Source organism: Protomyctophum bolini, assembly GCF_963924005.1.
Source record: "Protomyctophum bolini genome assembly, chromosome: 2".
Lineage (NCBI taxonomy): Eukaryota > Metazoa > Chordata > Actinopteri > Myctophiformes > Myctophidae > Protomyctophum > Protomyctophum bolini.
In genome coordinates this window covers 24674834-24700066 of record NC_137863.1, presented here as the reverse complement: position 1 = coordinate 24700066, position 25233 = coordinate 24674834, and the positions used below count along the sequence as shown (strand labels likewise).

Below are 25233 nucleotides of genomic sequence, written 5' to 3'. Positions count from 1 at the left end.
CAGTTCTAACTGCAATAGGGATTTTGTTTCACAGTTTGGGAGCCAGGAGAGAGAAGAGTCTGGTAAGTGTTGAGCGTTGTCCCGGTTGTTTTTAGGGAAGGCTCAGACAGCTTTCCTGTGTAAGCTGATCTGAGTGAGCGGTATGATTGGATCAGGCTGAAAGTATTGGGGATGGCGTGCCTTTGGTTGCCTTGTAGACAGCCTGTACAACATCAGTGTTTTGTAGCCTACTCAGTGCGGGCTAGCAAGAGGGAGCCAATAGAGGGAGTGGAAAAGGGGGGAGATAAGAAAATGTTGTCTGGTTGAAGACCTGCCCTGGATAGTTCAATTTGGAATCAAGGACATACAGTAAAAATGAATGACCCATGGGTGTTATCAAAAGCAGAGGCATGGGTTTTGTTAGTCTGGTCGGGGTTGTCTTGCCCTGGATAGTTGTAGTTGAATGAAACCCTAATATATGTTGACAATGTAATGTTTCTAATTGTACCACACAGCCCGCAGCAACCCTGTGCATAATCAAAGTTGCATGTTGAAACCTGTTTGTTTGCGATAATGGTTCGTTAGAACATTGAGAGTGGTGGTCTCATAAATTCTTTGCGTTTTAATTGAATCAGTGTTTCGCTAGGCAAGCTGGCTTTTCTAATTCATAAAATACTTATTTATAGAGCCTATGCGCGTGACATCATCATCATACCCGGAAGTTATGCGGGAACGCCTGAGTGGCAAAAACTACTTTCTGGCCTTCACAGCCCCTACATCCAATCAGATGTCCTATCTGAATGTATTAAACAACGTTAAACGACCTTAAACTCACTGGGTGCAGGTCTTTTTTCCGACAGCATATTGATCCGAAACCTCAATCCTAACCTAACCCTAACCGCAAGCACGGGAGCAGCGTATGTCGGACCATCGCTTTTTCGCATCGCAGCGAATGTCCCCCCGCTGCGGATCGGATCGTTGCCCCGTCGGCTAGAATGCTGTCCGAAAAAAGGCCGCCTCCCAAACTCACTTTGCCACTCGATTTGCCATTCACTTTATGCATGCGCATACCCTCTATAGAAAGCGAAAGAGATCAACCTGGCCTGATGAAGACCAGTTGGTCGAAACATGTTGGCTATTTAGACTTTTTTGTAAATTAATAAAGTACCCAAATTTTATGCCCTCTTTTTCCCCATATTTTATTGAAGTTGTGTTCAGTCACATGTTCTCAATATCATTATGTAGCATTGCGTGGAAACGAGAGTATGTGATAATCTCTCAATTATCATATTTTTCCCACCTCACATGTGCTTCATTATGTTGTTTTTTGAAGTCTTAAATGTGTGACGATCTTTCAATCTATCTATAATTAGTAAATTACAATAATAATTTCTCCACCTCACATGTGCTGCACATTATTGTTTATTTAAGTCTTAAATGTGGGCAAACTGAAGTCAAAATTTGGCTTGATGTTTAAAGCATTGGCATTCTTTCAAGTTTATTTTGCAGCAGGCAACTTTTTGTACAAACGGGGAATGACGGAATGACCAATATGGACATCAAACTAGCGAACATCTCGTGGTGGCCACTGGCGAGCATCCATCCAGTCAGCCTTACTTGTACTTTCGTGCATGAATAAATACCATTGTTTCACAGTGGCCTCAGAGCGGTTTCCATCATATGAAAGATACACGATATGAAGTAAATGAGCCTAATGACCCGTTTCTGTGTTCTGTGCCCAGGGTATGCTGGGACGTCCAGGGAGTGATGGGGCCAAAGGCTTTCCTGGAGCAGCAGGAACACCAGGACTGGATGGCCGTCCAGGAATACCCGGAACGCCAGGCCTCTCCACCAAGGTTTGCTACTCCTGTCTTGAGCACTTAAACCCCATATAGATTGTGACCAGAGTCCCCCTGGCCTAGGGGTCCAGGCCTGGAATTTCATCATTTTAGGGGCAAAGTCACTTGGCCTTTGGTCATGTCAATTATTTGAGGGCTCAAAGGCCAAATGCCAGGGCAGCAAGAGCATCAAATAAATGTAGTCTACAGAAATTAAGGATTATAGAGTATTTTATTTTTAATACATAGTTTAACAATGAGTGACAATTAGGGTATTCATAAATTCCAAATATTCTTTTATAAAAACTCCTGAATCAAAAAGGTGTATACACCCTGGACTAATCAGAGTATCTGGAGTCATTGGGGATGCGGAAGGAGAGTTAAGATTTTTTTCTTTTTAAATATATGTTTATTGGTAGTAGTTTTCAACAATGTAGTACAGTTTGAACATACCATTTTTTTTCTCCCTCACCCCAACCCTCCCCCCACAGTTATCGTCATCATTAAACAATATAAAAAAATAACAATAACAATTGAGTACAGACATACAAAAACAACCATTTATATTTGACATATAATATGAACAATAATAATTTAAGCACAGATAGCAAAAACAATATAAATAACAAAATATAAAATAAAATAAAACAAAACAAATACAATTATGAGTTGGGTTATTTGAGTTCAAAAGAGTTACAAGTTATGTTGGAAAGTATTGTGTTGAATCGGAACGTTGTCATACAGCACCCTCTATACAGAGTTCTATCGTTATGAGGAAGCAAAAAAAACACATAGTATTGGTTCAATTAGTCTGTCGGAACTAAGTACCCTCAGAAGTAGGTAATGAATAGTTAGTTGCCAGCTAGAAAAGAACCTTTCTGTTGAACCTATCCTTAAGCCACATAGCTATAGAAGGGGGAGTTGGGGATTTCCACCCCAACAATATTCTACGTCTTGCTATCAGTGAGGCAAATGCTACCATATTAGACTGTTTCTGGGTTAGAAGTTCAAAATTTGATGGTACACCAAAAATAGCGATCTGGGGTGACGGTTTCTCAGGGTAGGAGGGAAATTGATTTTTAACAAAGTCTCTAACTTGAAAGTATCGGAAGAGATTATTGTGGGGTAGATCATATTTGGTACGAATTTTCTCAAAACTACTAAATACATTTCTCTCATAGAGATCTGAGAATTTGACAAGACCTTTATCTTTCCACTGTTTGAAAGCTAAGTCTGATATAGAGGGAGGGAATAGGTGACAATTTATAGAGCCATCCTTACATTTAAAGTGGGAGCTTAACTGTGACCAAATCTTAATGGTGGCAATCACTACTGGGTTTTGGGTAAATTTAGATGGTGATAGGGGTAATTTAGAGAAGAGTACTACTGGGAGTACATTGAGTGGCATGATTTAAATTCTAGTACACGCCAGTCAGTTAGAGGGGAGTGGAACCAGTAGGCCATTTTCTGAACATTGGCTGACCAATAATAATAAGTGAAATTGGGTAGAGCTAACCCCCCATCATCACGGCTCCTCTGTAGAACAGAATTTTTAATTCTGGGCTGTTTACCTCCCCAAATAAATGCTGAAATCATCTGATCTAAAGACTTAAAAAAGGATTTAGGCAAGAATAGTGGAATACATTGAAAGAGGTAAGAGAAGAGAGTTAAGAATTAAGAGGAATTCAGAATATCAGTGAAATATACTTGTGTCTACAAACCATTTTGACAGAAAAGAGGCAGAGGAGAAAACTGTTAAATCAGCCGGTGCACTGGGGCAGTGCAGACTAGAGTCTGCAGACAGGGAACCGAGGCCACTGTGGCTTCAGGGCACATCAGTTTTAGAGGGCATGAGGCCAAACTCATGGCATAGCAGCCATGGCCTTCATGAAATTCCTGCCCTGCAGGGGTCTATACACTTTGTCACGTTGTCACGCATTTTGAGCTTGTAGATCAGCCTTTTTGCCAAATGTTTGCATATTACTGTATGACATGCCCAGACGTTAGGGTTAAAGTGGCTGCTAGGAATGCAGCACACTGCATTTATACATGTAAAATGCATGTTCACATTCTACATGACTGCTATCTAAAACATCTCCAGGCTGATGTGTCACCATACAAATACCACCCAAACCACAAAAATGAGGCACGTATTGTCCTCTTTCAATCCCATTAGGAGAACTTTGTATCAATGCGTATCCGGCATTTGACTGACACTATACGTTTCCTATGTTTTTAGATGCGTTCCCTCTTTATTCTAACCAGAAGTCTGCTATGATTTGTTCAGAATTATACTTATAGCTGTTGTGATAATAGATGGAGAACTTAAGGTTATGAAATGTATATATACTTGATAGATTTCACAGCAGCCCACACATCTTCTGAACAGCTTCCATTAATTTTATTGGCCAGATGGTGGTAGTATTGAGTCACTGCATTTTTCAGAGGCAATTAAAGCCCTGCTGTACTGGTTGAGGTAAAAAAAAAAAAAAAAAAAAAAACTTTTTAAGAAGGTCTGTAGTCTCTTTGGGATAGCTGTAAGGTCTATTTTGAACTTTTAAAGGGAATATTCAGGCTTTCAGTCTGTAATAAGCTTGGGGACTACCGATGGAAAGTAGCTTTTGCTAAATCCAGCATATTTACACTTGCTCATGTGTATGCATTACACTCGTCTAGTATTCATCAATGTGCACTGTCCTGACCAAATAAATAAATAAGGTAAAGTAGAGTGTTTCTGATCCAGCAGCTTTGTTTGAGATATTAAACACAGTTTTCAACTTTGCTAGTGTTGTGTTCATCCATGAGCCTAAAACAGTTTATCTGAAAACTCTCATGCAGAAGAATGAATTATTATTATTATTATAATAATTATTATTATTAAGGACTTTGGGGCGGGCCCGTCTAGAGTTTGAATGGACAGGTATCAGTCAAAAGGGAGACATCTAAGAGGAAGGACTGGTGAGGAGGATCAACATATGGAATGTCAGAACAGGTTAGCTCCATATATGTATAGATCTAAGGGTTTGATGAGGTCAGATCAACATGGTCTCCGTGAGGTGTGATGTAGAGTTGCTGGCCGGCTCCATATATGCAGATATGCGGTGATGATCCGGTCTTCTCCTTGTATGGCTATCCAGGGTTTGATGAGGTCAGTGTCGTGATCTTCATATATGGAGTGTGTCACGAGGTGTGACTGATGGACGGACTGACTGACATGAAGGGTGACTGACATGAAATGCAGGTTTTCATAGTAAACTGCGACCTACAGTCGCAATTATCATTTTTACTATAGCCGGGTCCAAAGTTAACCTATGGCACAATGGGGTAGATGTCACTTGATTGGAAGTAGTACAGTAATGGGCTGTTGCTATATAGGGCAATCTTCTGGACTGTGTATGTTGATGATGTTGCCTGGGATACGGTCAGTGTACTTTTCATGAGTCCTAGAGCTCAGATGACTACTAGTGTTACTTCATATCCCACATCCTGCTGATTTCAATCTCCAGGTCTTTGTATTTGGACAGCTTTTCTTTTTATTTAAATTTTAAATTACCTGATTGGCCCAGATTTCCGATCACGTGATCGGATCAGGACAACCGTAGCGTAATTATTATATTAGTAGTAGTAGTAGAGATTTTCATTCCAATTATCCTACATCAACATTGCTAATGGAAAGCAAAAGTGAGCAGCAATTACTGCTTGCAGTGACTTGACATTTAAAATGTCAGTGCTTTTGTATAGCTTTAAAGGACTCTTAGCCATTCATTTTTCAGCTCTTCTGCAGATAAAGTTGAGAAGCACTCTATCATTTCCATCACTCTCCTTGATCGTTCTGTTCAGTCCGTTTCCCTGACAACCGCTATCTCCACTTGTTAGCTGATGATAGTGAGAAGGCCTTCATGTCCTGACATTTTGAGCAATTTGAGGCAACATGTACTTTATGTCTGCCTACTGTATGTGTTGAATGTCACGTGTGTCATAACGGGTGGATATCGGGTGGAAAGCATGTATGTCCAAAAAACTTGACTTTTCAGGAAATGGGGGAAAAAATAACCTGTGTTCATATTAAGATATTACTGTTTCAGATCCAAAATGGGCTAGCCACCTCGTATTTAGAGCCTTACAACCCAGTCAGAGCCCTAAGGTAGTTGTTCCAAAACTTGTTAGGCCGTGACCCAAAAGAGAACTCTTTGCCCAGGACCCAATCTTGTGAAAATAGCAGATCTACAAGCTCACATGGAATCACTCATTATGGAATTTCCTAAATTTTTCTTTGATTTCTTCATAAATTACTGAAAAAATATAGAATTTTGTTTTCAATTAATGAAAATGTTTGCTTTTTTGGGAATGTTTTTTTTTTTAATGTTTTGATATAATACTAATTAAAAACCAAATGTATGTTCAAAATAATAAATCACCAGGAAGTGATGGGTTCCCTGTGGAGTGGTACAAAATGTTCAGAGAAGAGTTGATACCTATGCTGGTAGCATCCTTTAATTGGACCCTAAACAAACATAAAATACCACCATCTTGGTCCGAAGCAATAATCTTGATACCAAAGCCAGGAAGGGATAAAGAGCAATGTGGGAGCTATAGACCCATATCCATTTTGAATGTGGACTACAACATTTACACCAAGATTATATCTAGGACGTTAGCGGACATAGCCAACGAGCTTTTGGACGAGGACCAGACAGGCTTCATAGTCAGTCGCCAACTCATGACAATGTAAGGAGAACTATACACGTTGTAGATCAAGCACAGAGGACTAAAACAAGCACTCTATTAGTGAGTGTTGATGCAGAGGCTGCCTATGATAGGGTCAATTGGAGGTTCCTTTACGCTGTATTGACAAGATTTGGGTTCAATAAGAAAGCATTACAATGTGTAAAAAAATTATACCAACAACCTACGGCTAGAATTAAAGTGAATGGGAGCTTGTCTGGGAAATTCAACCTACAACGATCGACTAGGCAAGGATGCTGTCTTTCGCCTGCCCTACGTTGTTCGCGTTTATTTATTTTTTGTACGTCTGTGGTGTTATGTGTATTGTAAGTTTGTTTTTTCTGTCTTGTCTTGAAAACCAATAAAAATTAAAAAAAAAAAAATGTAGGAAACCAAAAATAAAGGGACCCACAAAAATGTACAAATGGGTCCCGAGTATACGGGTCCTCTCGTGTACAGTTTACCTGCCATAGTTTTTGGGGTGAAGTTAACCTTTTGTTCAGAGCCTATAAATGACTGGTACGTGGGGTAGTGGGACAATGTTTGAATGACGAAGATACTGTATGTCTGGAGGACTCAACAGTATGTTGGCTAAGAATTCTTCAGTCTCAAGTGAATAGACAGGTGTTGTTCCCTTCAGCATTACATTCACAATAACATTACTTATGTCATTTCTTCTTGTTTAAATATATTTATTTTTACTAAACTGTCCATCTCTGTCTTTTTCTCTCCCTTCTTCTCTGCAGGGCGACAAGGGCAGCCTAGGCGAGAGGGTGAGTCAGGGCCTCGGGAGCCTGTCCTGCTCTCACGAGTCACGACACATACTTTATGTCCCGAGGAGCAGAGTGAGCATAATGATTCTCACCCAGCCTCTTATCTCTCCGTGCTGACAGGGACCTCCAGGAGTCGGCAGCGGGGTGGCTGTGAAGGGCGAGAAGGGAGACTCTGTAAGCTTTTGACAATCACTGACATGCTGACATGTATGTATTGCTGATGGTGTGTGTGTGTGTGTGTGTGTGTGTGTGTGTGTGTGTGTGTGTGTGTGTGTGTGTGTGTGTGTGTGTGTGTGTGTGCGCGCGCGCGTGCGTACATTTTGTGATGGCATGCTTTGCATTGAGTCAAGTCAAGTGCTTCCCTATTATCAGAGTGCTGCAGGAGCAGCAGGAGCTCAAGGTCCCAGGGGGCTCCCAGGACTGCAGGGCATCAAAGGAGACAAGGTAGGTAGATGCAGTTTTTTTTATGTGTGGCATTCTTGGGTATGAATCTGTGTGTCAACTTTTATTGTAAGGGACAGATGGGTGGGCGGTACGGATGCAGGGGGTATGGTGAGGCGGCTAGGAATGAGGGAGGAAGAGGTGCTGGTCCAGGATGGGCGATATGACATTTCTGGCCGATATCCATATCAGATATAATTAATTGCAGATAACCGATCGATACGATATGATCTCATTCTGTATTAAATAATAATAATAATTTAGTCCATTCTGAAAAGAGCATATGAACACAGAATTCTTTATTCCAAAACTAGGGATGCACCGCTATTGAAATGTTGGCCCATATCCCAACATAAACAGCTTGAAATTGAATGTAGTATTTTTATTTAAAGATGTTCCAACTTGTTGGCCCTTTTGAAAGCCTCCTCAGGAAAAGCCTTCATCATCACAAAAGTACGGAGTGGCCATTGAGAGAGAAAAAAATATAAATGCTAAATTGAGCATGCAAGTTACTACTGTAGCTCGAGATCTCGAGTGACTAACTTAAGCTACTACAAGTTACTACAAAAGGATTTTTCAGGCTTTTCTTTTTAATTAATCAACATTGGCTAAAACCGATTTATAATTTTTATGTTGGTTCGATACCGATATAGCATTTTAAGGCCAACATCTTCCGATATCGATAAGATGACGATTGCCCGTGTGTGTGTGTGTGTGTGTGTGTGTGTGTGTGTGTGTGTGTGTGTGTGTGTGTGTGTGTGTGTGTGTGTGTGTGTGTGTGTGTGTGTGTGTGTGTGTGTGTGTGTGTGTGTGTGTTTATGGCTGTTCTTCAGGGGGGGAGCGGCGAAGGGTTAGCCGGACCCCCAGGGAGTGCTGGAGGACCTGGGGACAGGGTAATTATACACTCTTTTCCTTTTTGTATTCTACAGAATTATTTTCAGTTTAAGATCTTGATTATGCATGGTGCACATACTGTACACACTTTAAAAGTCCCAATATGCTTGTGTCTTGTAGGGCCTTCGAGGGCCTCCTGGATTAATTGGAAGCAAGGTAAAAGACTGAACCCAAACTGGGAAAAGTATCCGTGTCATTTTAGAATTTTGCGTTTGCACGCAGCACGGCACAAAGTGACACACTGCGAGCTTGTACATCTGCTATTATTATTTTTGTGAAGTCTTGAAAGTGCGAGTACTGCCGATTTAGAAGACATTTTGTGGAAACGGCCTCAGGTCGATGACATCTTTGACAGTCGATGACCTGTCACTCTCTGCATCCTGCTAGGGTGATCGAGGGCAGCCAGGCGAGGCTGGATCACAGGGAGACAGGGTGAGTTATATTGACCAGGTTTACCACAGCCAGACCAACCGCGTGTATGTGCAACGTTATTTGTCCATCTGCGTACCTGTTTCTAACAGACCAAAACACTTGGCTGCATCTTTGTAGGGGGAGCGGGGACCTGCGGGGGAAACCGGGGGGAGAGTGAGTACAAAATGTCCCTGACTTTATGATTGTCTCGAGTTTGATCACCCTCCCAACATACTTTTCAAACTTTGAAATTGTTCTGATATATTATATCGTGGCCATGTCTCTCAGGGGGACTCGGGGAAGCCAGGCCTCGCCGGGACATCTGGGCTGAGGGTGAGTGACAAAATGACAGACTGGCCTGTCTGTAGATGCTTGCAGGAATCATATGGATCCAGGGGTGGAAAACGTTTACTTAAGTAAAAGTATCAATACTGAAATTTAGAAATTGCTGTATTGATCTGAAAGTAAAAGTAAAAATCTGAAATTAAAAATGTACTTGAGTAAAAGAACCAAAGTATTGGTATCACAATGTACTTTAAGTACCAAAGTAGAAAGTACTCATTATGCATCACAAGTTTTCAAATGTACAGTAGAAAAATCTTTTTGAAAATACGCTTTAATTTGTCGTCTATTTTCAAATAGCTGAAGGGGTCATGTATGTTTTGTATTAATAATCAAAATCTACAAAGTAACTAGTTACTAATGTTTTAAAATAAATGTAGTGGAGGAAAAGTACAATATTTAGATCTGACATGTAGTGGAGTAGAAGTAAAAGTATTGGAAATTGGAAATACTCAAGTAAAGTACAAATACTTCAGAATTGTACTTAAGTACAGTGCTTAAGTTTTTAATTTTTTATATTTTTGTATTATTATTCAAGTATTTTTATTGAAGTTTGTACATAATACAGGACAGACAACAGATACATGACAGATACAGGACAAACCAACAACACCAGTACTCAACATTCATATATAAAATATAAAAGTCTGAAATACAAAAAAAACACATAACTATCAACTATAACTGAAATAAAAATTTAAAAAATACAAAACAATTGGGTAAATAAAAATTAAAAGGGGGGGGGGGGTGGCCAATGACTACGTAGAAAATACTACCGCAAAGTAGGTTAAGTACAGTGCTTAAGTAAATGTAGTTTACCACCACTGGGTTTAGGTTTTATTTATTTATTTTTGTATTGTTTAAACATTTGTCGCGCGGTCTATTATAGATGCATAGCTTATTCCCACTTTCATTTGTCGCCAGGGTTTGTCGGGGCCCAGTGGACCACCAGGGGAAAAGGTGAGACAGATTCAATCAGACTGTAATCATTGGACAAGCAGCAGGTCTATAACAACATGCCTCAGTCTCATAATTTAGCATGCCATGCTGAATGCCTAAACGCAGATGAATGCACACAAAACCGCTCTGTCTGTTTCCAGGGAAACAACGGAGAAAAAGGAGAGCCTGGCAGAAGTGTGAGTTCTCACACTTTATCATCTTTGGAGATCTATAATGATATCAACCTGTCGTCCCATTGCATTTATTATGACTCTATACCCTCCACGGTAATCTCGCTTCTGTGATGAATATGATGATGATATATTATTTGACACATCCAGGGGCCGGGTCTTGGTGGGAAGAAAGGGGAACAGGTAGGCCACCCATTTTTCTCTTCAAACAAATGTACCATAGTATGTTAATTTAACAGTGGTATAGAGTGCGCTTCATCTCCACACCCTGCTTTGGTGTATACTAGTCTTTCTCCTTCTCTCATTCCACAGGGAGAGCCGGGCCTGCCGGGTGCTGATGGACTTCCAGGAGAAAAGGGTGGACCAGCGCAGAAAGGAGAAAGAGTGAGTCGTTACCCGCAGAGATACAGTATGATGCTCTACAGAATGTGATCTCTGTGTTAAATACAATCCAATTTATTTATATAGCACATTTCATAAACACAAGGTTTCCAAAGTGCCACACAAAAGAAAATACATAAAAACAGTCAGGACAAGTAATAACAAAAGATTATCCAAACTAGATACAATGGAGTTTTCTTTTCTTTTCAACATACAACACAGACAAAGTCCTCAGTGCTAATGTGTATTTTCCTAGTTGTTCCCTAATGGTGATATGTTATTATATTATATATTGTGTTACTTCTTTAAGTGTTTTCTGTTTCAGTTAGCGTCTAGTCATGTACTGGAATCACTGCTCTATACAGTGGTAAAATAAAATGATATTTTAAATAATATATTTAGGATGCCCCAGACTTAGAACATGCATGAGACAAGAACATCTTGCGAGCAGGATCTGCACGCTCTTTAGCATTGACTTTTGTTTCAACCCGAAAACGTGACATTTCGGGATGTATGCTCTTCATCAGACCTCCACAAACACCAGCTGTGGTGTCAAACAGTGCTCAGCAAAGTTATTGCACTGATGATAGTAATGGACTGAAATGTTCACTGCTTTTTATTAATGTCTTTGCACTTGAGCACGGACGACACCACAGTCACAGACATTTTCAATTAAAGGCAGCATTTTTGCATTGATCTCAGCTAGGACCGTTTTTTTTATAGCCTAGGGCCATTGGCATGTAGCTGATCCATAGTAGCATATGATTCACATCATTTGAATACTCCATTCAGTGTCCTCTCATGCCCTGTGGATAGGAGCATTGTCATGCTGGAGTATCACCTTTTCTCATATCTGTAGTGCAGTGCCTGATGTCGATATAGTCACTGTTTCTATTGAAACACTATCCTGTTAAGTAGTGTTTGTGACCGAAGCTCCTGCCATCTGTGCCCCAATAACAAACCCTTTATTGTAACTTACAGTAAATATTTGTCTCTTGCCATCTTGATCCAAAATTGAGGTCAACTGGGCCTGCTCAGCATTAGTATATCTGCCAGGCAGAGACAAAGCCCTGGGGAACCAAAATGGTAAGTTAAGTGTCAAACTGTTTCAAACATTATAATAAATATTCTGCTGGTTGGGTTTGTGGGCTATGAGCTGACCACCCAAGTATCCCCGGTCAGAGAGAGTATGTGACACCAAGGTATATTCTCAACAAGGTCAGGTTTATTATCTCCTTAATCCATGGTTTCTACAAGCAAGATATAAGAAATGGAATACATATTAGCTATAGCATGACAATAAAGTAGATCAAATATAGTTCAGAACATGGCAACAGAATGGATATATATATCAACAGGTAGACTGTGCATTTATACATATGTGAACAATCATAGTAGGCAAGGTGATCAACATAGCATAGAATACATTAAGTCAATAAAGAACATAAAGGCTTACTTCGGTCAAGTACGCATGGCTGGAGTAATGGGTAGACTCAGTGAGGTCTGCAGGTGCTGCATGTTGCCTGTGTGAAGGCTGGAGACTGAGTGAGGAGTGTGGGGTGAGTTGCTGGTTATATGTGGCACACCTAGACTGTGATTGGCTAGTGAGTTGAGTGGTGTAATGGCAAACACACATGTGTGATTGTGGATGCAGGGAAATAGGGAATGTCCACCAGAGGCTGCCAGTCAGACAGCAGATAATTCACAACAGCCGCCCCCACGGTAGCTCAGCTACTGTGAATATAGAGAATTGTCTTTGCTGTTGAGGTGGCAGTGAGTGTAGTGCAGGGACAACCGGTGTAGTGTGCTGGGATGGACACAAAATGTTCAGTTGTTAGTTCGGGGGTAGAACGTTGTCTGGGAAGAGGGCGACATTCAGCCGCCCCATGGGATACAAACTTGGGGCTGGTGAGGGGAGGCATTCGGCCGCCCCGTGTTGACCAGGTATTTGGGTTGGTGATAGGAGGTTACCTCAGGCGGACGGCCTGGAGGCTGGGTAGGAGCGGGACTGGCCGCCCCAGTCAGGAACGACGGACGCAGGTGGTGACCCGGTGGTTGGGTCCACCCAGGGGACTGCAGCCGTCGACGCGACCACTCTGGCGGGCGACCGCTGTAGGGGAGCCAGACTGGAAACCGCCGACGCTGGCGAGGCCGTACTGGAGGGTCTGTAGGATACCTGGAGGAGTGGAGCCACAAGGGAGACCGGTGCTTTCGGCGGGGCCGCACCGGAGGTCGCTGATGCAGGTAGGACCAGGCAGGAAGTAGTGCGGCAGGTTGGCTTGGCTCAGAAGGCGGATCTGCTGCATCCTGTGCACGTGGACCTGTAGTGGCTGTGGGCCCCCGGACTGGAGGCTCTAGAAGGGGTACTAGGCAAGGCGATGACCGCGCCGGACTGGATGGCGTTGGACACGCTGGATTGGGGGGCGTTGGACACGCCGGGTGTGGAGGCGATGCGCACGCCGGGGCTGGAGGCGATGCACACGCCAGGGCTGGAGGCGATGCACACGCCAGGGCTGGAGGCGATGCACACGCCAGGGCTGGAGGCGCCGAGGCTGGAGGAGCCAGGGCTGGAGGCGCAGAGGCTGGAGGAGCCAGGGCTGGAGGCGCCGAGGCTGGAGGCGCCGAGGCTGGAGGCGCCGAGGCTGGAGGCGCCAGGACCGGAGGCGCCATGACTGGAGGCGCCAGGACCGGAGGCGCCAGGACTGGAGGTGCAGCAGGAGGCACCAGGACTGGAGGTGCAGCAGGAGGCACCAGGACTGGAGGTGCGGCAGAAGGCACCAGGACTGGAGGTGCTGGAACAGGTGGAGGACTGAGCTGGTTGAGTGGCAGAAATGGCTGAGAATAGGCCGGGCTTAGCTGGGGAAGAGTAGGGTGTGAATGCACCACCTGAACCGGTGTGCATATGACCACCATGATCTGCTTCTGTGCAGTCAAATGGTGATGGGGAGGTGCTCCCCCTTGTTCTCCATGTTGGAGCTGATCACACACCAGCCATGTGCTGATGTGTTTTAACAATGTTCGTCGTTCCCCGTCTCTCCTATCAAGCTCCGTCATTCTGCTCTTCATGAGTTCCAGTTGATAGTTGTACTCAGTTTCAGCTTTCCTCATGGATTCTACCACGGTGGGTAGATCCTGGATGGACCTCAATGTCACCCTTGGGTAGTCAGCTAATCCGGCTCGAAGGACCATAATAAATATTCTGCTGGTTGGGTTTGTGGGCTATGAGCTGACCACCCAAGTATCCCCGGTCAGAGAGAGTATGTGACACCAAGGTATATTCTCAACAAGGTCAGGTTTATTATCTCCTTAATCCATGGTTTCTACAAGCAAGATATAAGAAATGGAATACATATTAGCTATAGCATGACAATAAAGTAGATCAAATATAGTTCAGAACATGGCAACAGAATGGATATATATATCAACAGGTAGACTGTGCATTTATACATATGTGAACAATCATAGTAGGCAAGGTGATCAACATAGCATAGAATACATTAAGTCAATAAAGAACATAAAGGCTTACTTCGGTCAAGTACGCATGGCTGGAGTAATGGGTAGACTCAGTGAGGTCTGCAGGTGCTGCATGTTGCCTGTGTGAAGGCTGGAGACTGAGTGAGGAGTGTGGGGTGAGTTGCTGGTTATATGTGGCACACCTAGACTGTGATTGGCTAGTGAGTTGAGTGGTGTAATGGCAAACACACATGTGTGATTGTGGATGCAGGGAAATAGGGAATGTCCACCAGAGGCTGCCAGTCAGACAGCAGATAATTCACAACAATTAGTTGGGTCTCCAGGGCTATATCTCTGCTTGGCAGAGATATCGTTTGTTTCTAGGTCATTACTTACTACAGCATAGTATGTTGAATTCCAAGGTTGAGGAATATAGTGCAAACACAGAGTTTCTATTTAATTAACGTATTATCTGAAAATAATAAATAAACACAACTAATGTTTCAATCACTGGCAATCCAAGCCCTCCAGTTGTCATAGAATAATGCATGCTACTGTATGGTGGCAATTTGTGCCAGTCATTTACCTCTGCTTTGTGCATTCCTTCTTTTTGATGATGTAGCCCATGAGATTGTACTGTTTTTAACAGAATTTTCACTGAAAATGACAGCAGACAATAGGCTCAGACTGAGACATTTAAAATCCCTTAATACAGGTTTCATGAAGGACATTCAGAGAGCCCATCACTTTTCTGCATATACGCAGGAATTTGTGAAAAGTTTTCTGTGTATGTTCTGATGTCAGTCTCATGCTGAGGAGGTGTTTGTTCAGTCTCCTCTTGAAGGAATGCACACTACTTGATGTGATGTCTCTAACAACAGCAGGGTTTCCATTCAGGTCCTGGGTATTCAATTCATAGTCATTACAAAAAATAATAAAAAAGAAGAAGGGGGTTGCAAAGAGGTGGGGGGGTAGTCACTTGACTAATATAAGGGAGGAGCGATCATTTCCTCTCCTCGGCCTGCTGAAAGGTGGATTTTCAGGCCTTTTTTAAAGGACGCTAATTTTCATTTTTGATGCCATAATGCTTTTACGGCATGGTCCTTATCCACACCAATGAACTACGGTATGGTCCTTATCCACACCAATGAACTACGGCATGGTCCTTATCCACACCAATGAACTTCATAAACTTTTTCTGGACGGGCCAAATGCGGCCCGCGGAGCGCCCCCCTAGTGGCCCTTGGGATAATTTACCCCCCCTCCTTTCTCTGAGAAAGTTACAGGTATGATGTGTGCGATATATAAAGTGCTAGATTATCATAATGACAGTAATCCTAAATTATATTCTATCATATTCAAGGGCTTTTGGATAGAAATTAAACAGACTCCTGCAGTGTGTGTGTGTGTGTGTGTGTGTGTGTGTGTGTGTGTGTGTGTGCGTGTGCGTGCGCACGCGCGTGTGTTTTCAGCTAGTGCTCATTGACGCTCGTTCTGTCAAATAGGTCTATTCTAAGGTATAGCATATACCACCCTGTGCTCATACTGTGCACAAATGTATTAGCCTATATAAATCTTTGTGTTTGAACACAAAATGCATTTGTTGAATCCAAAAGAAACCGTGACGCACGCTGAGCGGCCCTCCACACACAATCATTCTACAGTTGTGGCCCGACCTAATCTAGTTGAATACCCCTGTCATAGAACATCCATCTGCGCACTGAGCTTGATTTTAGTGCTCCCAAAGAAGAGATCTCGACAAGATGCATTCTTCTTTCTGGGCTCAAAGGTGACCTTCCAGTCCCTTACAAAGGATAATTATAGTAGCGCCCAGGGGTGTTCTACAGTATGCGCCACAGAGCAAAATGCTAGGCACAGAACCACAACACATACAGAATTACAGATTACTCTTGAGTGAAAACTGAGAAGATTAAGGTTTCGGAGCGTTTGAGTCACAGCAATGACAGATTCATTGCAATGCAGTAGTGGTTGCATATTCTCTGGTAGACTACTCAGGACAAGAGTATCCGTTTAGGACTTAATAAAGATTTAGATTTGGAATCCTGAGATTACCCAAGTGCCTTAGCGAGTGTGCAAATGAGTGGCAATTAAGTGATCAATTATCTTTAGTATGGTCTTTTATGAGGTTAAGATTAATATTGCATAATTTGAAGAGGAGGGGTTAAGGAACCCATTGGTGAAAAGTGCATTGAGATATCTTTAATCATGCATTTCCCATGATGCTTTGAGACATTAGCAGTACTTCCTGACCCATAGCAAGGAACTTAAATAAGAAGGGCGGGAAGTGCTGGACACTCGCAACGATTTCAACTGTAGTCATTCAGGAACATAAAAGAACATCACAGGTTGTTTTCTGATCGTTATCATTGTCAGACTGGCAATCATGGACAGTCTCACGATACTTTGTGCACTTTAGATACCTCTTCTATAAAATGATACATTGTTGTGAGGGCTGTGATCCCAGCCCCACAGTGAGATAAGACTCTAACCCACACTCACATTTGCATTCTACTCTAAACCTCTAGTATTGACATTTGCAATGATATATATATTATATTATATATATTATATTATATTATAATACATAAAACACAATCAGTATTTGAAAATGGCTTGGTGACAATATGCACTGTTGTACTAATGTTCTGTTCTTTATTTAGTTAATGGCAACATATGGGGCAGGGGGTGGAGTCAGCTGTGATGCAGAGGACCATACCAACGCACTTGATTGAGAAGGGGGGAATTGGGAATTGTTTAGGGATTCCAGTTGGCTCTAATTGCTGTCCACCCCTTTGTGAATTTATTGGTTTGGTCCACCACTATATAAGTCTCCCTCATGTGTCATTTGAACAGGTCTGTTGGTTGGTTGAGTTCATTTCCTGTTTGGTTCCACATTATTCTCATTTAAGTTATTTTCATTTAAGTTATGTTATGTTGACCTCAAGGGCCCTACCACTTCAGTTGCTGAAACTTTTGTTAATTATTTGTTACTTTTGACATTAAAACAAACTTTGAGTTTGAAAACCTGTGTCATCCTTAAGCTTTGACTGCTCGGTCCCTCACAATTGTACACATCGAAAAGCAACAGAACAGAAAGCAATATTTTCCTGGAAGAAAGAATCAACCAAATTGTATTATTAATTTCTGTCTGTCTGTCACATTTACTCACTGCAAGGGTTCACCAGGGTCAGGAACTCCAGGCCAGGTTGGGGCTAAAGGAGAACCAGGAGAACGGGTAATACCAGAATAATATCAAAACACTGCTTTTAAATAGAATATATGTACCATGTATCATCTTCTCAGATCATTTATGCTCCGTTGTACAAGACAAATATGTCTTAGTATCTAGTATCAATTACGCTTTCATGTTTTAGAGCCAATATATTTTACTATATTCCTAACAATAGTCTCCATTATTCATGAACTGTTTCTTTGTGCTGCCTGCCAGTGTAAGTCATGCCCTGAAAACATCTAAAATGACACTGTGTAAACATACAAACATGTGCTCCTTCCTCCAGGGGCTTGCTGGCATAAGTGGAAGGCCGGGTGGCAAGGTGAGAGACATGCCTAAAGCTGTTTTTAATCGTTTTCTTTTTATCCCTTTAGTTTTAATAGTCCTTTGGTTGCTGCTCATGTATCATAAACATTAACGATGTTGAAGCATGCAACTTGTTCCAGGCGTCGTCAGTGCTTGTTGCATTATTCCTTTGTTTCAGGGGGATCTAGGTGAACCAGGAGAGAGAGCGGAGAACGGGCGACCAGGAATCCCAGGAAAGATTGGTCTCTCTGGGAAACAGGTCTGAGATACTCAGTGTCCTCCTTGCTGATAAAAAGTAACTACTAACATTCACACAATCTTCAACAGCAATTCAGTATGGCAAGATCTTTACCAGAAGTATTCCTCTCTCTGTGCTGCAACAAAAGTGTCTATTTTGGTCACCTTTCTAAATCCCTAAAACACCTCCGCTACCCGTTACATTATGTTTGTGTTAGGGCGTTACAATAATGAAACCAATCACTGTGCCCCATGCCATTGCCTTTAAGAGATCCCTTATCCCGTTGCCCGTTATGCCCAGTGCTACGGTATATTGCTTCATAGCCTTACGGTCTATGCGTTGCTGCTCATGCGGTGCTGCCTTGAGGTCTCACTTATGCTGCCCCCCCACCCCTCCTGCCGTTTTTTTTTTTTCTCTCCACAGAGCCAAGAGCACTCATCTTTTCATTGAGTCACAACTCGCTCAGATCTCTTTTTAACATTTCAAAGCTGTATGATCGAAATTCGAGCTTTCATTTGGTGATTTATATCGTGCGTGTAGGCCGTCTCTACAAAACGAAAATGAAATCGGATTAAACCCCATTTGCTGCGCTGTGATGAAACTGAACGAGCACAATGGCTGGCACAAGTTAAATAACTTATTTGACTAGACAGTGACAGGCACTCACTTCTGCTGATTATAGGAAAATTACAAAGAGATGCTTAGGAGAATAAGGAGAGTTGAAGCAGCGCAGCCTGACTCCGTGGACATCTCCATTGCAGCGGCGCTCAGTGCCGCTCTATACCAAACTAATTTGGCATAGGGCTTATGGGTGCTTTTAAACTCCACTATGCGCCTTCCCAAATGTGTGTGACCAAAATAGCAATTATGGGGAAAGCGTGCCAACACGCCCATGACCACACCTCGAGGTGCAAATACCGGTGTTGGCATAAAAGATAGCGGGTGACGCTGGACCAAAATACTATTAAGGGACAGAGCAAGCTCCTATACTCGTAATTTTCGGGCAGCGGCTGACTTGCTGGCTGCGTCACGGGTAACGGCGGCGACGGAAATTGAGCCCTGTGGGTTCGACAACATCATCCTATACATACAGTTCTAACCTTGCCCTGCTAAGCAATAAGCAGCCTGACATGTGGTTTCTCTCCAACATCATTCTGGTTCCTACGGCTGTGGACCTTTCGAAGCCAGACGACAACCGAATGATCCTGAATCGGATATGGCATGCCATCGACCCTCAGTTGAGGGAGAACCAAAATGTTTTTGAGAGGGGAGAACTACCGTGGTCCAAATCTTGGCCCTAGGGGGAATCATCAAGGAGGTTAAAAGGAACAATCTGGCCGCCATGTTGTGCTTTAGCGACTTCAAAAAGGCATTTGACTCGATCCACAGAGGCACGGTGATGTAGATCCTTGAGGCCTAATGTCCCTCCCAACTTTCTCCGGGCAATAGAGCCCATGTATGGCCAGGAGCTCCTGAACAGAGTGGAGTCCAGTGTGCCATGGCTGGCCTCTGACTGAACATCCCGTCAGAGGTGGAAGCTCTGATGGGAACAGGAGGCACTGCTCTGAAGGAAGTGACAAGTCAAGTACCTGGGCTCATCAACTCAACTAAACAAGATCTTAAAGATGGTGTGCCGTGATTTTTTTCCACCCTAAAACATGATCATCTGTTATATAAGGAGGTATAATCTTTTCAAAAAAGTCTACAGTATTTGTTTAAATGTTTTTTTTGTGGGCATGCCCACCAGTTCATTAAGTATGCCTGGTTTGCCTGGTGGGTGGTGGTGGGTGGTGATCCACCTGAACTGATGCCGCACCCACAGCTGTATATGTATGATAAAGGGGGAGGGGTTAGAGGAGGGGCTAATAGTGTGGTGTCACTATATTACTGTTTATTTCATTGGCCCGTTTGACTGTCAAGGGTTCAGCCTCCAGGAAGAAACCCTAAATACAAAGTTAATACGCCATTGCACATAAAAACGACTCCAGGGTGTCTAATGAAGTACTGTCACCTCATAGACACATGAAAAACTGGAGAAATGAGTGAGGAAAGCACTTGCAAGTGAGGAAAGCACTTGCATGAAGGGCCCTGAACGGCATGGCCAGCGTATGTAACTCCAACCTCCCCGCCAAACCAAACTCGGCTTCTCTATGCAATGGTAGTCTGTTCTATACGGCAGTGAATGCTGGACTCTGAAGCCAACCCTGCATAAGTCTCTAGATGGCTGCTACACCAGAATACTGCATGCAAGAGTACTCATGTAACATGTGTACTCTTGCTGATGTTAAGTACTGTAACATTGTTACCAACCAGAACCTGTATGATGGAATGCCAAGGGTGAGCCAGAAAATAGCAGCCAGGAGAATGAGACTAGCAGGACACTGCCAACAACACCAAGAGCTGCCAGCCAGCAAAGTAGTGCTGTGGGAACCATCACACGGGCACCGGTCACAAGGACATCCCACATTAACATATGTAGATCTACTCAAAAAAGATACAGGAGAGCAAAGCACCAACAAGCTGGTCAGATGTATGGAGAACCGGGATGACTGGAAGCAACGATTAAGGGCTCATCTGAGGACGACAGAGAGAGAGAGAGAGAGAGAATAGACCTACATCCTTCTCAATCATCACTTAATGACCCACTAGAAGGGTGTAATGATGCTGAGACCCTCACGTTTTGTCTTATTCAACTTTGTTCAGGATCAACCTTGAGGCAGTATACTGCATTATGCACTATTCGTTTGATATTTTGACGTTGAGCCCGGGAGGACTATAGGGCCATCTTTGAATGTTGTATGTTTACAAACTGCATCTTACTTGTTACCTAATAGTGTTTTGATTTAGTTTTAGTCAGTCTTTCTCCATTTTGTTTTAGTAAACTAAAGTAAAAACTTAAACATTTTACTCATCTAAAATATTTGAGTTTATTTTAGTCGAGTAGTAGCAAAAAAACATTTTGTCAGCAAAAGGCTTTGATGGCATCGTATTGTTTTCGTTTATTCTGTTTTCGTCAGTGAAAAGGTTAGTCGACACATTTTTCGTCATAGTTTTAGTAGACAAAATTAACACTGTTTCCTAATAATCAAAATATGACCCATTGCTTTTACTGTGTGCATGTGTTGCTATTTATATAATTATCTAGCCAGTGTGTAATGCCTTCTTCTTGTTTCTTCAAATCTGCTTTTCAATCCCACGACGCCACTTTAGAGGTATTAAACTAATGCAATTTCTTTGTTCATTACTGCTAGCACAGAGATATGTCTGACACTGTAGAATGATCTCAGCTTCTGTTCTGTTGAACATTTCACCAATGGGCCAGGCGTCCATATGCTAGATTTACTCTTTGAAACTTTAATCCTACCAAGATCCCAACCAAGCTCTCAAATGAAGTGAATGATTTATGTTTTATTTTTACAGGGGGAGAGAGGAGAGAAGGGTGATGACGGCATTCCTGTAAGGATCAAACTCATCCTTTATTTTTTATCCATCCCTCTATCTTAAACTCGTATATCAGTTCCAACCAGCAGCCATCAATGGCAAGACTTTGCCTAGTCAATTTTAGATGTTTTTGTTTTTAATCTTAATTAGAACATAAGACCCAATTACTGAATGTCAGTCTTCAGGTTTTCCACAGAATATGTATGACACTGATTTACTATGACCCTATACAGTACATGGCACATTAGGAGTCCACTAGGACAGTGATTCACAAACCTTTTATTTTCAAGGAACCCCATAACTTGTTGTATTACAGACCTGTAATACCATTTGTATGTCCATGGCATGGGACAGAAATGTCCACCACAAGCCAGCATGGCGATGACCCCTGATTCCAACTTGTTGCTGGTTTTGGTTGTCGGAGAAAAACGAAGACATTGGTTGAATTCATAGCCTAGTCATGCCTCAGCCACTGCATGTTTGCCTGGAAATGTAGTTGTTGGATGCGACTGTTCTCATCATCATATACTAACTCGTGATTTCTCCTGTTCTCACTTTGTTACACCACCAGGGGGAGTCTGGTCTACCAGGGAAGACTGGAGAAAGAGGACTCAGGGTAACTTAAAAAGTGTTTAATTTAAGTTGAATAATGTTAATTTTCTATGACGTCTTCATCTTTTTTGTCCTTGTTAGTTTAATGTACTATTATTATTTACCGGTAGTTTTTTCCATTCTATGCATAAGCACGGCTGTAAAGAAATATCTAGTTTGTTGCAATACAAAATCAATTAAGGGGACATTTGTATTGGCTTCATCCAGGGACTAGCTGGTCAGTCTGGACGGGCGGGCGAGAAAGGAGACCTAGGAGACCCGGGCGAACATGGCCGCAATGTGAGACACACGTATTAATCACTGTATTGCGGACAGCTGTTCAATATGGCCTCGGTGGCATTGTGAGCACAAACAGTGTGATCTGCCCGCATCAGCATCCTTATTGATCTGCATGTCCATTCACAGGGCAGCCCAGGACTTGCCGGCACAAGGGGAGAGAAAGGGGACCAGGTTTGCTGTTTTCTGTCTATTCACCAGTGGTGGAAAAAGTACTCGCAAAAGTATCAATACTGCAATACAGAAATACTCTGTTACAAGTAAAAGTCCGGAATTAAAATAAATACTTGAGTAAAAGTGCAAAAGTATTGGTATCAAAATGTACTTAAAGTGCAGAATGTCCCATTTAAAAAATTCAAATTTATAAAACTCTATTGAAAATAGGAGATCTGACAAGCTCACAATACGAGCTTGTAGATCAGCTATTTTCAGATGGCCAAAATGTATATGTAGGTTTAAGTGGTTAATGTATGTGTCGTAATAATAATCCAAATCTCCAAAGTAACTAGTAACTAAAGTTTTCAAATAAGTAGCAGAGTAAAAGTACAATATTTGGATTCGAGATGTAGTGGAGTAGAAGTAAAAGTACAAAGTACAAATACCTCAGAATTGTACGTAAGTACAGTACTTAAGTAAATGTACTTAGTTACTTTCCACCACTGTGTAAAGTGTGTATTCACTTAAGTGATTGAATCTAGTGTCATTCAACTACTTCTCTCCACATTGTATTTGACATTACTGAATACATTTTTTTTTTTCCCCAAAGGGAGCTCAAGGTCTCCCAGGACCTCCAGGGAAGGTGGTAAGTCTGCAATGCACGTGTTTCGCATATATTTAAAATGATGTGTGTTCTAATGACGGTTGTATCAATTAGTCTTGTTCTAATTGCATTACGGTTATCAGCAGCATATGGCAAGTGTGGCCATCAAATGAAGTTGCAAGCATCAGGATTTGACAGCACAGGGAAATTGGTGTACATTTTAATATAATCTTCCACCTACAGTAGCTATACTTGTACTCTCTCCAAGTCTGTCTTTCTCAGTTACTGTTAATGTCCTCTTCAGGCTGACATCAAGGGACTGCCGGTTCAAGTCAGAGGGGAGAAGGTATGTTCAGTACAGTACTGTTCCTATTGATTTTAATACTAGCAGCAGTAGAGAGAGAGACCATTCCTGTCTGAGTATGTACATTTAAATTGCCTTTGATTTACAGTAGGATGGGTTCATCATTTTGCAGATTCCTTCTGTATGTGCAGAAACGTACAATTAGCCATATAATATAATCAAGGTACATGAGAGAAACTGACAAAACCTTTGTCTGTGTGCCTTACCGCTGACGTCACATCATGTTTCCGCCAGGGCGATGATGGTGACCCAGGAGAGCATGGGGCCAAAGGGCAGAAGGGCGAGGCAGCGACTACTGGACCCCCAGGGCTACAAGTGAGATGTGGCCTTTTCTGTATTTTCAAGTCATGCGAGTATGCGTTGATCTCACCGTATACTGTATGAGTAAGCCTGTATATCACTGTATACTACTGGTTCTCAATGTTGTGTCACCAGGGGGTCCAAACTGGACCCCATGTGGGTCCATGTGGTTCCATTTGTGCACTCTCAGAATTAAAGTCACACTGAGAAATGTATAGTGTAGATTGGGATTCCCAAACATAATTAAAAAACGATTCCATTTGTACCCTCCCCGAGTAACACACCCTTAAGGGTCCATTTGGATCCCTGGTATCGTCAACCATGTATCGTGATGCGTATCGTATCGCTGTTAAATGTATCTACTGTATGTATCTCACTGTATAATACCATGTTGTTAGATAAGATGATGTCATGATGTTTTTTGTTTGTTCCCCATGCGTGTTAAGGGCAGTCAAGGCCAACGTGGACTTGCAGGGGAAAGAGTGAGTATTTGACCTCAAAATGTGTGTTGTACATTAATTTGTCCTCATAATGTGCGTGTAGGGCCACAGTGCCTCCGGTTACAGCTACATGACGTGGTTGGGGGAACATGCCATCCTGTCCAAATGGCACTCAGGGGCTAGACACACCAGGTAGCAATTAATCTAGACAGCCTTAACTCACATCTCCTCACAGGAGGAGGAGAACCAGAGGTAGTCAGGCGACAGCCTGTAAGGCAAAGCCAGTATATGACCTTGGTCAACTCATATGAGCTCGGTCAACTGCCGTTATTATTCCTGATTGGGTGTCATCCAAAATCCATTCGGTATGTGCTGAGTTGGGCCGTTTGGGCGTGGTTTCCACACCAATTAAATTCGGCACACTAAATGGCACTGTTGACTTACAGACAAGTTGAAATAAGTTTTCATCCTTTTAGAGCATATCTGCGTGCGACGTGGCAGAGGTCATGTTAGGCTGGTAATTATACTAGACATCCTGCTGGTAACAAAATAATAATGGAGAAAAAAACACAGTGCTCTCTCTCTGTCTCTCTGTCTCTCTGTCTCTCTCTCTCTCTCTCTCTCTCACTCACACACTCACACTCACACTCACACTCACACTCACACACACACACACACACACACACACACAATGTCACCTTTTAACTCTTGAGTTTGGCATGTTCTGTGTGGAACTGTTAAGAAAACAAGGTCAAATTCAAGCTATGCAATGTCAGTTTGTCCTACTTCAAATAAAAAAACAATGCACATGCATTTGAAGATGAAGCATCCAACAGAGATGCCTAAAGACATTCTGGCTGCTAATTTAAATCTGTC

General features: G+C 42.4%; 1 protein-coding gene across 1 annotated transcript in view; it reads left to right on the top strand.

Moving 5' to 3' along the window:
• LOC308333335 (collagen alpha-1(VII) chain-like) overlaps nucleotides 1–10921 on the top strand; it is a gene marked incomplete at its 3' end in the record, with an annotated part of 63290 nt that extends 52369 nt beyond the window's left edge. Inside the window, exons 37-47 of the mRNA XM_080789683.1 lie at nucleotides 1722–1835; nucleotides 7289–7315; nucleotides 7436–7489; nucleotides 7688–7759; nucleotides 8590–8649; nucleotides 8771–8806; nucleotides 9038–9082; nucleotides 9200–9235; nucleotides 9350–9394; nucleotides 10469–10539; nucleotides 10846–10921. Of these exons, the coding sequence (XP_080645809.1) occupies nucleotides 1722–1835; nucleotides 7289–7315; nucleotides 7436–7489; nucleotides 7688–7759; nucleotides 8590–8649; nucleotides 8771–8806; nucleotides 9038–9082; nucleotides 9200–9235; nucleotides 9350–9394; nucleotides 10469–10539; nucleotides 10846–10921 (636 nt within the window). The remainder of the gene's footprint in view (nucleotides 1–1721; nucleotides 1836–7288; nucleotides 7316–7435; nucleotides 7490–7687; nucleotides 7760–8589; nucleotides 8650–8770; nucleotides 8807–9037; nucleotides 9083–9199; nucleotides 9236–9349; nucleotides 9395–10468; nucleotides 10540–10845) is intronic.
• Between the last annotated feature and the right edge of the window lie 14312 nt (nucleotides 10922–25233).